The sequence below is a fragment of the Venustampulla echinocandica genome, assembly GCF_003357145.1.
Source record: "Venustampulla echinocandica strain BP 5553 chromosome Unknown scaffold_7, whole genome shotgun sequence".
In the NCBI taxonomy this organism is placed as follows: domain Eukaryota; kingdom Fungi; phylum Ascomycota; class Leotiomycetes; order Helotiales; family Pleuroascaceae; genus Venustampulla; species Venustampulla echinocandica.
Genome location: NW_022474212.1, coordinates 742,570 through 755,857, shown reverse-complemented (window position 1 = coordinate 755,857; position 13,288 = coordinate 742,570). Strand labels below are relative to the sequence as shown.

The following is a 13,288-nucleotide window of genomic DNA, read 5'->3' as shown; positions in this document are numbered from 1 at the left end:
TCCTAGATAAAGTCTGATAAAGGTGACACAGGCTGTGTAAACTAAACCTAGCTTATTTGATATTAATGCTCTAAGATATTGCCACCTTTTGGCAATTCTTGCATACGAGTACCTGTGACCCGTTAACTTGAAAGTACGAGGTACGGACGGTGTAGGCAGACAGCCATACAAGTAAGGGGTACGTAGTACTTCTCGCCTCGCTAATAATAAGGTTACCTCAATTCTACAAAGTACTTGCTACGTACATCCCTTCGACCTTCAATGTCTAACATTTCCACAAGTGGCTTTGAGGCCGTTGACGCCTAGAGTGAGTCTTGCAATAGCTTGCAACGGACGCGTACCCTTTGACAAGGTGAAGTTGCCAGTTTGCCTAGCACAGCACCGTGCCATGTGGTGAGGCTCCACGAAAACCAATGCCTCAGCCGCCAAACCAGGAACCGTCCTCTCAGAGTCTCAGCACGTATTATTGTGTCAGCAAAATACAAGGAAATACAATGGGTGCGCAAGCGTCGCTTCTGTCCTTATTCCAGGTTCGCCATGAATCATTTGATCAGCTCGTCGCCACTGACAGCACTGCCGCCTGGGTGACCCGTCGCTGTGTCGGCCAGCCGCCCGTATCTAACAATAGCTGAAACGTGGAACAACTCGGCCCACGCAACGCCTTTCTTAACGTTTGCTTTTGCCTTGCACAGGCATCCAAAATCAACCTCACCCTCTTTCTGCTCCTCTACTTGCCACCTAGCAGTCGCATTCTCTCTTACTTCGTACATTACGAGGCAGAGCGAATAGCGGGAAGTGTAGGCAACCAGGAAGGTATAATAAGCCTGCCCAACGTTGCCTCAACCTGGGATTGTTTTCGACATCAACTCGCGAGCCTCGGTATCCGGATTTCTTCTGAGCCCCGCGGGTCCGCCGGCTTCACCTGATAGAACTTGTACCTGAGGTCATTGAGATCGGCGTCGCTATATACTCGCCAAGGGAGCGGTGCCCTTAATCTTGATCTCCACAGCGAGGTGGATATTCGACATCACGTGGCCATATCCTCGAAAGGTACCTTAACGTACCATTGGAGGTCGAGATACACCGGCCAACAACCCCTGGGAAGGGAGGATTCAAGCAAGGATCTGTTCCAGCAGTATCCCATCAAAGGAACAGCCGGAACAAGAGAAATAAGGCAATGATGGCGGCTCAAAGCATGCCAAACCCAACCCTCACGACTCTACCAACCGAACTCCACCTTCTCATCGCCTCCCACCTTACCTACCCAGATGCGCTATCGCTCAAACACACCAATCGCCATTTCTACTCGCTCGTCTATACCGGCGTCAATCTGAAAATCGAATGGTTGATTGAGCGTCGGCGATTGCATCTTGATTGTCCACATGACAAGGGTTGCGAGCTCGGCAGCGATATGAGATTCTGTCGGGGAAGCGTGAAGTAAGCATAGCTTTTTTATCTCATTTCCTCCAAACTCCCCGAGCTAGTTATTTCCACGACTTCGAGACCCACCCCGCATAGCCGAATTCTAATTACTGGTATGAATAAATTAATGTAGCTAACCATCCCACAATAATTAGACTACTTATGAAACGCCGCCGCGAGCATGGCGAGTGCGATATCCGGGAAGGTGGCCGAGGCTGTCTTGTCTTCGGTACCAGGATATGCTTGTATCGAAAGAAGGAACTGAGCTGGGCGCAGAAGATCAAAACTTTTTTCGAGCGCCATGTAGGGGATGTGAGGGCGATGCTTTGGCAGGTTGCTCTTGCGCTGCTTGGGGTTGGGCTTGCATGGGGGTTTATGCAGAGGAGAAGGGAGTTGGACGAGGTGACGGTGGTAGTTGGCGGTGGTGGTGCTTGATGGGGTTCTGAATGGGTGATGGGATGTAGGTATGAGGTATGAGGAACACGAACGATATGATTGAATACGCCTTGGGAGGATAATACGGTGGATGGTTGTAATGTAATTGTAATGAGTAACGAAGTTTGAATATATCATGTATAATAATACCTTGTTGTACCAATGCATGGGGAAAACATATATATTTCCACCTTCTCCCTTCAGCAATACTCCCCTTACCTACGGAGTACTCCTGGATATCCTCGCGGGCGTCAAGCCCTACATTATTAGCCACAGTCACAGTCACAACCATCCCTCTCAGCCCTGCATAATATCCCTCGAAAATTCGCCAATTTAAGTGGAGGAGTTCCAAATGCAACGGGAGGGAGAAGCCTCAGCGCCATTATTGATACCTAGAAGGGGTTACAGCAACAGGGGCAAGGAGAAACCTCCAATCAATAAGGATCCGCCTTGCTTATGTCTCAAAACCAAGAAGAAAGAAAACTCTAAAACTGTCGCTCTCCTGGAGGGGTAATTGTATTGTATTATTTATCATCTTGTAGTTCGAAGGTGATTTACCACAAACATGTCCTGATAAGAATAATGAATCATGCATAACCGAGTAATAATTCTCGGGGATAGGGGTTCCTCTTGGCACTCAGTCTCGGGGATCGCCAGTACAAAGGTACTCCGCAAAAAAAAAGCGCTGGGAATTAAAATTTAAGCATTTCTATGATTGGGCTGTGAGACTGTGATGAGGAAAAGAACATGGGCGCGGTTGAGGCTGAGGCTATGCTGCTGTGATACTCATAACAGTGCTATTTGTACGGTGGATTCCTCCTCGGTGCGGGATATCGGGCGGGTGCAGCGAGATTGCATGTGGATGTGTGGCGTGCTAGAAGACGACGGATTGCGGCGGGCGGCACAGAGGGAGATCGTCCCTCTTGTGCAAAGGGGCATGCGTAGGTAGGTACGAAGTGCTGCAGGCACTGTAGGTACTGTTCAAGCTGTGCTGCTTACTTGCAGCCACTATTATTGGATGATTATTATGACCGCCAGTCATCAAGATCGGCGACTGGAGGTATTTTACAATCAAGAGGTTGTATTGTGGGTTGACACGAGTCTATAGTTGCAGATGTATAGGCATAACCGTGGGCTGCCAACACGAACCATTGTATAAATATAACCACGTCTTGGGCAGCTTCCGGTGCTGATCACTGACGGGGCCTCAGCGAGCAGGGGTGTGCCATTGGCTGACTAACCAGGCACAGAGCAGAACAATCTCGTTTGGTTCCTGAGTTAGTCCCAACACGGTCTAGTGCTTCCCACCGGCTAATTTGGCAGGAGCGAACCAAAGCACGACCCCAGAGCGGGAAGGAAGGAGGGACCGCTGTTTACCAGTGTTGACCAGTTGTTGACCGTTGTTGACCACGGCCGACCCCTGGCAACCGCAGTTCCACAGTGACACCACAGAAGCACACACAGAGCACAGAGCTCAGAGCACACACACACACGCCTTGAACAGTCCAACTGCCCTTTTGACCCCCCGGGACCCCTTCAACCACCCTCATCCTCCTTTTCTTCTCCTTACGCCGTTCACGTCGCCATCCTCACCCTCCTCCCGCTCACCCTCATCCTGCAAGGAGATCGATCCAACAATCCTCTGTCGTCCTTCTTTTATCGACAGAGCCCTTGTTTGTTGTCCCTCCACCGTCACTCACTTACTCCCTCCGACGCCCGCCGTCAAATACGCTCTTTAAGCATAATCGCATCACGCATCGCGCTCTCTCCATCCTCCCCGATAATATCCTAATCCAGCCTCCTCCCGAATCCTAATCCCAATCCCAATCCCACCACACCAAACCACACCGCATCGCACGAGACTTCTTCATTGAAGGTCAACTCACCCACCACGTTAGCGAAGCGGAAGACAGGATAGATCGATAGGGACAGACTCAATCAAACAAACACAACATGGCCAGCCACGATCACGTTCGTCACCGCCATCGACGCGCTGCTCTTCCAGAGCCCGTCCCCGAACCCGCGCCTATGCCCGCGCCAGAAGTGTCCATTGTATATGTGACAGCATCCGCAACCTTCGACGGACCAATTGCTGGATATAGCACAGTCGGCGCCCCTCCCCCAAAGACCGAGAAACCCAAGCCGACGCCGACGCCAGCACCCAAGCCCTCGCCAGCTGATGAAGAATCCGACACCAGTGTTGCTCCTAAGCCAAAGCAAACCCCAGTGAGCGATGACGATGCGAAAGCTACGTCCAAGAAGACCAAAGCATCGTCTAGTATGCCTACAGCCATCACCGCTCCGTCAACACTAGCCGTATCCTCCGCTCCCATTCTCGTTGCAACCAGCAGCATAGCTCCTCTATCTGAACCAACCTTGGATGCACAGTCGTCCGCATCTGCTACTGCAGTCCCTGCAAATAAATCCGCGGAAGGCATGAGTGCGGGTGGAAAGGCTGGGTTGGCCATTGGTATTTTGGCGCTTGTTGCTGCCATCCTTTGCCTGGTTCTCTATTGCTTCAAGAGACGCAAGGATGCCGCTGCGAAGCTCAGCGATGGAGAGAAGCAATCCGACCCCTTCGCCGATGTACCTGCTCGACAGGCCAGCACGCGTACCAATCCTAATGCTCCACGGCTCTCACTTCGTCCCGTCACCCAATTCATTCCAATCCTCGAGAAGCGCTCCAGCCGCGGCAATGCTCTCCAGGCCGCCAGCGCAGCACCAGCAATGAGTGAGAAGAGAACCCCCGTGGGCGGACCTGCACCTGGCCAGTCTGACAACAGATCCAATCCCTTCGGTAACCACGCAGAAACCATCGATTCCACCAATGCCAACGGCCCGGCTGTTGTTCAGGGCACCACCCCCTCGGGCATGGCCGTCACCGCGGCTGGTGCTGTCGCTGCCGCTGGAGTTGCCACTGGAGCAGCAGTTGGCCTCAAGCGCGGAGCCTCCAAACGCGAGAACGGACCCAAGCCTATGGACTTCACCAGATCTGGTCCTTTCATGGGTCCACCCAGCCCTGCCGGCACCGAATTCAGCACCAGCTCGGATTCTCCATCTACCCCAACACAGACCAACACTTCTGCTGCTATTGCCGCAGCTGGAGGTCCCGCCAACACTGCTGTTCACCGTGTCCAGCTTGACTTTAAGCCTTCAATGGATGACGAATTGGAACTGAGTGCAGGTCAGCTGATCCGCGTCTTGCACGAGTACGATGATGGATGGGTAAGTCTTTTCTCCTTCTATTCTTGATTACTGTTAACTAATTTGACCAGGCTCTCTGCATCCGTCTTGATCGATCCCGGCAAGGTGTTGTCCCACGGACTTGCTTGTCAACCCGCCCAGTGAAGCCCCGTCCCCAGCAAAATGGTCCCCGCGGCCCTCCAGGTCGCCCAATGGGCCCGCCAGGCATGAATCAAGGACGTCCCATGTCGCCGTCTGGTAGGCCACCAATGAACCTCCCCAACGGACCGCCATCCGGTCGTCCTAACAGCCCATCAAACGCACAAATGCAGGCCCGACGAAATAGCCCTCCCGGCCCCGGCCCCAGCCCCATGAACTCAACTATCCAGCCCAACGGCTCTGGGTCATCTCCACCCATGGGAGGTGCACCAGCACGGAAACCAGTTCCAGGCCAAGCTTACTGATTCTATCAAAAGCAACATCAAAACCTAGATGGAATTCGTTTCTTTCGGCTAAACTGGGAATACCGTACAAAGATTGGGACAACTAAATAAGGCGGGTAACTTAACAAGGCGTAATGGGGTTAGCCGGAGTGTTTATGATGGATGACATGTGTATCTGTTTTGTCTAGAAATTTTCCTTTCCGTCTCAGACTTCTCCTTTATGTGGGGTACTTCTTCCAGTTCGCTGAAGAATGCACCCTAGCATTTACTTTTTTTCTTTTACATATTCGTGGAGCTTTTTGCCATGGCCGCAAAACCCGCTTGAATATGGAGCCGGAGACACATGATGGCGTAAATATTGTGCGAATTAATGTGTATTCAACAGGCCTCCTTTTTACTTTCGATTCTTTCAGATATCTTTTACTGGTGCAAACCACAGCTTTGCACCTCTCGACCTCCTTGTTTGTACCTTGGATGCATCAACGTCAGCCCTTCCCGGGCTGGATATATTCCTCGGGAAACCTGCGGGATTATTTACACACTTTGAAATTGGCGGAGAAACTGGGATGGATGGGATGTGGACGACAAGTCAATTGAGGTAGCTGTGCTGCTGGATGATAGCATGGATGGATGGGATGCTGAGGGTTCGATGTAGATAGTAGGATAAGCACCATACTGAACACTCCGTATGAATGCAAGGAATTTGTCAATGAGTTTGTGTATTGTGAGGGGTTGTGTTGTGATTCCGTGTGATTGATTATACGGATTGATATCTTCATAAGCCTATAGTAAGTAACCTTTAACTGTCTGGATACCAGCACGGTAATCAAATTTAGATGTATTCCCATCAATCTCTCCCTCCACCTACCAGGTATATAACATCTACATCCTACAGTATTTAAAGCTAACTCCCTTGCTCACGCACTTCCCATTCCCGTAACCTTTACAAAACGCTCGCCCCTTTTTTCACTTGATGATACGAAGACGTTGGCATACAAACACATTGCCTGTTAAAGAGGTGATATCCTAATCTATACAGAAGCACCCAGTTTCACTGATTAACACACTTCTGTTAGAATTCCCTGGGAGTGAGGTGAGAGCGAGAGATAGAGTGGCCGGCTGGCGGGGCGGAAGGGGATTATATATGTACGCATTACTTATTTCCCCGCCCAAAAACGTTTATAATACGGCACGTCTTCCTACTCTACAATAAAACAAATCTCATTTTCGCTATAGGTAGGTACCTATCAAGGGCCATAAAACCCCACATAGGAGGAGGACAGCCATCCGTTTTTGTTTTGTATAGTGCTAAGAATTAGACAAGGAGTGATTTCTACATAAAGAGTGCTTCTTCGCATGTACAATATTGGTTTTCTCGCCCCGCTACTCATGCGTCTGGTATCGATCGATCTAGCATATTTAAGCCATAGCATGGGCATCGTTATAGTAATGGATCTATATCACCCCGCCGGGGTGTAGATAATCAGCACAAAATTCCTCAGGTCCGCATCATCCCCGTCCTATTAAAGCCCCCCCCAAGGAAAAGACCCCGAAAAGAGAATAGATTAAAATAAACCACATACCGTCTGGTCCGCACATCCCGCCGGCGTCATATACCCATAAGCGCCCAGATTAATCCAGAGAGTCTGCGCAGCGCATACCAACCAGGCGCTCAGATTCTGCCTCTTGACATCAGGATGGCTCCACTGGACGGCATCACCGCTGAATGCGAAGGTTCCGTATGCGTTCTTAGTAGTGTTGAAGGTTACGGAGAGTTTGTTGGCTGAGGCGTCGGGGGCGGGTTGTACGTTGGCGTAGAGGAGGCCGTCTGTTATTACTGTGTGCGAGCGCGTTAGTCATAACTATCCCGTTGGGGTGTAGATAAAAGAAGGTTGGGAATTTGGAGCAGCTAGTGAGGGGAATAGCTTGGGGGGATATGGAAGATTTGGGAAGGGGGAAAAACGTACGTTGTTCAAGCTGCCCGTCGACGATCTGGAATTGGCCTGCTGAAGTATATGAGTCCAGGATGGCGGTCCCAGGCACATATTGCGGTTTTGTCTGCAGGTATTTATGGAAATTCGGGTCGGCCACTGCGCGGATCCAGTAATAGCCCTTTTGGAGAGTCGTTCCTGGTCCGCCTGAGGGGGAAGAGCCGCCGGGGGAGGTTGGAGTTGGGGCATTGGGATCGGTGCCCGGGATGCATTGCGAGTAGGCTGGAAAAGGGGGGTTGTTAGTTTGAGATGTTGAGGAATTAGAAAGGGGAGGTAGAAGCTTTATCCACACGGTGAGGGATGGGTGGGGAAAGGAGACGTACAGTCGCTGGAGAAGGGGTTGTTAGCTTTTTTTATTTGCTGAACTAAGAAAGTAATGATTTGGGTGAAGAAAAGTAGTAGTAGGAGGTTACCTGGACTTGAAGCAATAGTACCCAGAAACGCATCTTGAATCGCCTTTCCACGTATTCCCTCCACCTAAATTCAATCCTCAATCAGCGCTCTCCTTCTTCTCTCTACAAAACCACAGACACCCGAATATCCTTGTCACACCGTCATAGGTATATCTTACATTGCCCATAAGCCGGTTGCTGCGCACATACTGCACCAGCGGACACGCGCAGCGCAAAAGCAGCAGTTGCGGAAACCATATTTACGAAATCTGTCTTTCTTTCCTTTTGTTCAATAAAATAAAATAATCTCTCAGACAACAAAACACCAAGAAAATTTCCATTCTTCTGGGTATAGGAGAACCTTAAATTCAAATTATAGCCCATACCGGCCATGAACGTGGCGGACCGAAATCACCGGGGCGATAATATCGGCTTCATTTTTGCCAGATTGCGCAGATGCCAATGGGGCACCTTGTGATCGATCGCTTTTGTGGAGAATAGGTGAGGGATGTGCAATTGGTTAGGGGGATATATGTGAAATGGTGCTTTTTGTTATCAGCCTGAAATAGATGTATAAGGAACGGAGAGAGATGTGGCGCTTTGAAGTGGAAAAGGCGGGGTGCAGGGGTGATTTCGGTAGGGCGTCTCCGAGACGAGATGGCGGTTTGGTGGCATTTGTTGAGGACTGATCAGTTGAAGATCTCACCATTTAGTATGACAAAATCTATATTTATTGTGAAGAACTGGATAGTGGTATTTGATAGCCTCTGTGAAGGAGTGGAAATCAGGGTTTACCTTTTCAAGCACGTCTGAAATCTTCGAATTCTCCTCACACAGGTTGCATGGCCCTCACGGCTTGATATTCAGAATATTGCTTTTGACATCTTACATATATATTACACAGGCATAACTTATCCTTGTACCTTTCGTTTTAAAAGGCAGTGTTTACCCCATCGCCTCTTGAATTTGTCCGGTATTATCGAAAGATCTGGCAACCAGATCGTTCGGGCGAGAACATGCGTTTTGGACGCATCGAGGAACGGTTCGCATTTCACAATCTCCCAGTTCTCTTCGTCCAGGATATAATGTGGTTCCAGCTTGGATGCAACTGACCCAGGATAGTACGTGTCTACCAAGAAATGACAGGTACGTAGATCCACCTGCAACATGGGATTAGCTGTGTGGACGCAAATAATATCTTGCAACTCAGCTCACATATTTGCCCATATCCTCAATATTTTGATCATTCATTCCCGATGGGATGAGCCAAGCCCCTGACCAAAACCCAAACCCGGTTTTCCCCTCGCCGAATTGTCCTGGAAGAAGGCCGTTGAACTCGCTCTTGATGAACTTGGGCCGCATATCATTCGGCAAATGATAAGTAGTTGGGAACCGATACCATTCTTTCCCAAAGCAGACGGAATCTCCACTGGTTCCTAGGGTTCCGTTTTGAAGAGGTTCATATATCTTGAGGGGTGCTGAATATGCGCTATATATGCCATATATTCGAGCAACACCTAGATCGATAGACCCAATGACCGCAATGCTCACGAGAAGTAGTTTCAACCTGGCAGGGATCTTCCCAAGTAGTGTCTTTGGGTCTGCCTGGCCGAATGTAGCTAGAATAATGTGTAGAGACATTGCTGCATTGAGCGCGAGCGCTGGGTATGCAGGGTACATGAAGCGCTCTTCTTTATGAGGCTGGAAGCTAAAGATTCCTAACCAGAGATAAAAGGGGGTCATAAATATTAGACTACGAAGGCCTGTGGCGGCTCCACCGTCTTGTTGCGATCGAGAAAATATCTTTTTCATTATGAAAAGAGGGAGAGATGCAACTGCAAGGACAAACCAGATGTTGAAGTTTAGAAGCAGGTTCCGGAAATAGAAGTGCCATGGCTCGGTGCCGAAGATTTCTGGTCCTCTGCCAGTTCCGCTGAAGATATTGTAGAGGACAATGTTGAGAGGAACTACCACAAGCTTCTTGTACAAGAACCCAGAAATGAGGAATTCGAAGAACTAACATCAAGAGGGAGTGAGTCAAAGTCAGGAATCGGTAGGCAATGGACTCACCAATACTATTAGTCCAGCCACAATCCCTCTCAAAAACCGCAGAACCACATCAATAATTGCGTCTTTGCTGCTTAAAAACGCAAATATGATCTCCTCGAAAAGGAATGGAGCCGATAATGCCATCGCAAACGGCCACCCTAGTATCCCTCCAACAGCAAAGCAAAATATTCCTTGTGCTGTCTTCAAGCCACCTCGCCAGTTCATGAAGGCGGCCATTCCGACCATCGTGGCGTACATGGCGAAGCTCGAAGGGAGGAAAGCTGCAGATGCATGGAACATTCCAGGGCTGAATATCATAGCCATCATAAAAAATATAGCAATTCGAGGGTTCAGGATGTTATTTATGACGCGGAACATTTGCGTCTGGCAGAGGGCGCAAACGAAGGCTAGGTTATATCGGATGAAGTAGAATTCTCCCACCTGGATTTTAATCTGGATCAGCATTTGTAGGGGACGCAGGAGAATGAACCAGTCTAACCTTGGTTGAAAATGGCAGTAAACGTCTGAAGCTCCCAACCAATGCATGCAGCGCTATGTATAACCAGCTTCGAATGGCGTACTCCGGCGAGTACTCCCAAGTCTGCAAGCCGTAACCATGGCTGAGATAGTGGGTAGGTTCCCAATAATTGAAGGTTTCATCACAGTCCTGTATCGGTGCATATAGCGCCGCGAGTAGATTCGCCCCAAAGAATATATAGAAGGCGCCAATTGGCTTTACTGCAAACGGGGTGGGTGGCCTATTGACGAGAACCAGCACGTCAGCATGTTGTTATTGTTTCAATAGAAATAGGGGTTACTGACTTCTTTCTCACCGGTCCATCTGGGACAGAGCCTGGGCCGCCTCGAGGAGTAAGGGCGGTTTTAGCTGCCTTTGGAGGCATCGTCGCAGGTTTCCTGACGAGCTTCAATTAATGAAGATAGTTAGTCCGTGATAATCGTCGGGACAAGTCTGGTGTTGACCGACCCCCATGTCTCCCGGCGGGCTGCAACCGTGGCACGCTAGCGATAGCCTGCCTCGCCTGTCCAGCCTTGCAAGCCTCGAGTCGAAATTTATTTTCGCAACTTTTCCTTATCGGCATCAAATTAATACCTGCCAACAACATATATACAAATTTGCCTCTCCGCTTCCGCCATGGACTCCGAGAAGATGGAACTAGACAACACAAATAGAGAAGTTCCTGCTGAAATGGATAAGGACCCTCCGCTTGAAAATCCCGCCCAAGCTCAAGTATCACTGGAGCAAGATATCGTATCTGAACCTTCAATACCCGCCGCGACTTCGACTACGATGCCGGCGCATGTGCAGATGGAGGCAGGATCTGCAGAAACACCACCAGCTGAGAGCCCAAAGCTCACCAGTGCCCTAGAAGCACTCATCGGAGGTCTTGACACATCAGCGCCACTTGCTGCGGAATCCCCTCTACCGTCCGCTGCGCCAGCGCCGGCAGATGCTGGAGATGTTGACGAAGTTGCGCCCATAGACTTAAACCTGGTAGACGTCCAGAATGTGCCTGTTGATCTTGTCCCTGGTGAATCCAAGGAATCAGAGTCAAACGTCGAACCCCTCACTGAGCAGCAAACGCCTGCCCAGGCCCCTACGGCTGCCGAGACCCCTATAGCTCAAGACGTGCATCTGGTTGACGCGCCGTCTACAATTGAGGAAGCCGCCGGTGAAGACGAGCATCCGGAATGGGAGATTGACTCCTCACCGATTGAATCCTCGTCAGATGATTCCTCGAGCGACGACAGCTCGTCCGATGACGATAGCGACGAGGGCGACAACGCGTATAAACTTCTAAGTCTTGAAGAGCAAGCTCGGATATTGATGGAAGAAGGTGGAGGTTCTGATGATGAAGGCGGCAAAAAAGGAGCGAAAGGGGCAGGAGCTCAGCTGCGAACAAAAAACGAGATTCCTGAACTGGTCATTCCCAAACCAGATGTTACAATCACCGAAGAAATGCCCATCGAGGAGCTAGGAAATGTCGAGGCAATCGTTGACAATATCCTACTTATCAGGGCGAAAACATCAGGAGAATATAGAGTACTTGAGAGCGGCTCCGTACTTTGCTTGGATGATAGGAGTATAATTGGCGTCGTCTCCGAAACCCTTGGACGGGTGCAACAACCGTTGTATTCGGTACTCTTTACCAATGCTGGGGAGGTTGCGGAGGCGGGGTTGTCAGTAGGAACTAAGGTTTTCTACTCTGACAAGCATGCCACTTACGTCTTTACTCAAGCTTTGAAAGCTTATAAAGGATCGGATGCCTCAAACTTACACGACGAGGAAGTTGGGGCTGACGAGATGGAGTTCTCAGACGACGAGGCTGAGATGGAGCACAAGCGAAGAATTAAGCAACAGAAGCTTGAACGCCGAGGCGGGAAGATGCAACAGAATAGTGGCCCACGCCGCGGAGGTCATCCTTTGCAACAGCAAAATACACCTTATGACGCTAGCACGGGTGTCAATTATGACGACGGCGACGACGATGGTCCATACAAGCCTCTCTCACGGCCGGTCGGATATGCAGATTCTGTTGGACGTAGCGAAGCGCCCCAAGAGGAGCCATATCAAGGTGGGGCCAGTGGCTATCCACATAACCAGGGCAGAGATCAATTTAGAGGCCGAGGAAGAGGTGATAGAGGCAGAGGTCGCGGGGATAGAGGACAGGGTAGAGGCGGTTACTCGAACCAACGTGGCGGTGGTCACTCTCTTCCTCAAAGTCGTCCAAGTTATCCACTTCCAACTCAGAGCCCTACTACGGGTTTCCCGCAACCACCTTTCCAACCGCAAGGGATGCCATTTCCACCATCATCTCAGGCACCACAAAACTCTTCAGCCATCCCCACCGCTAACTATCCAAACATGGAATACTCGCCACATTCACCACAGCTGCCCAGTTGGCCACAGTTCCCGCCGCAGCTCCCCTTTCAACAACCATTCCAACAACCATTCCAGCAACCATTTCCAAACATGCAAAATAACTGGCCAGCTAATCCTACTGGACTTCCAGGCGGAACTTTCATCAACCCAGCTTTTTTTAACAATCCCCGAGGTGGTGCGCCTACACAGTGGGGCCATCAAGGGCAACAGAACGGAAGAGGCGGAAGTGGTTCTTAATGATTGATGATCCCTCATGAAGTGTAAAATTATTGTATACCCTTCTGTGCTTACAGACCCAGCAACTGGTGCTAAGATACCACCAAGATATGAACATCCATGGAAGGCTCATGGGCGGTGTCGCGTGCAAACTCATATTACTTGCAGGTTGGTGGATGCAATCAGAGCGAGATCATGACATATGAGTGTTTTGAGATCTAACCTCGCTGCTTGGTTGCTTTTTGTGGCCCGGTG

General features: G+C 50.0%; 5 protein-coding genes across 5 annotated transcripts; 2 read left to right on the top strand and 3 right to left on the bottom strand.

The window, feature by feature from the left end:
* Positions 1–542: 542 nt before the first annotated feature.
* On the bottom strand, positions 543–770 carry BP5553_08180 (uncharacterized protein; the record flags this gene model as incomplete). Its single annotated transcript, XM_032016803.1, has 1 exon — positions 543–770. One exon carries the CDS (start codon positions 768–770, stop codon positions 543–545), a length of 228 nt encoding a protein of 75 aa, XP_031867094.1.
* Positions 771–3,810: 3,040 nt separating this feature from the next.
* Positions 3,811–5,504, top strand: BP5553_08179 (uncharacterized protein; the record flags this gene model as incomplete). The annotated part of the gene is made up of 2 exons (XM_032016802.1): positions 3,811–5,082; positions 5,133–5,504. 2 exons carry the CDS (start codon positions 3,811–3,813, stop codon positions 5,502–5,504), a joined length of 1,644 nt encoding a protein of 547 aa, XP_031867093.1.
* Positions 5,505–6,866: 1,362 nt separating this feature from the next.
* On the bottom strand, positions 6,867–8,124 carry BP5553_08178 (uncharacterized protein; the record flags this gene model as incomplete). The annotated part of the gene is made up of 5 exons (XM_032016801.1): positions 6,867–6,893; positions 7,067–7,320; positions 7,451–7,696; positions 7,798–7,951; positions 8,077–8,124. 5 exons carry the CDS (start codon positions 8,122–8,124, stop codon positions 6,867–6,869), a joined length of 729 nt encoding a protein of 242 aa, XP_031867092.1.
* Positions 8,125–8,777: 653 nt separating this feature from the next.
* Positions 8,778–10,817, bottom strand: BP5553_08177 (Mannosyltransferase; the record flags this gene model as incomplete). The annotated part of the gene is made up of 5 exons (XM_032016800.1): positions 8,778–9,026; positions 9,082–9,882; positions 9,937–10,356; positions 10,415–10,673; positions 10,738–10,817. 5 exons carry the CDS (start codon positions 10,815–10,817, stop codon positions 8,778–8,780), a joined length of 1,809 nt encoding a protein of 602 aa, XP_031867091.1.
* A 251-nt stretch (positions 10,818–11,068) lies between these two features.
* BP5553_08176 (uncharacterized protein) lies at positions 11,069–13,054 on the top strand (the record flags this gene model as incomplete). Its single annotated transcript, XM_032016799.1, has 1 exon — positions 11,069–13,054. One exon carries the CDS (start codon positions 11,069–11,071, stop codon positions 13,052–13,054), a length of 1,986 nt encoding a protein of 661 aa, XP_031867090.1.
* Positions 13,055–13,288: the final 234 nt, after the last annotated feature.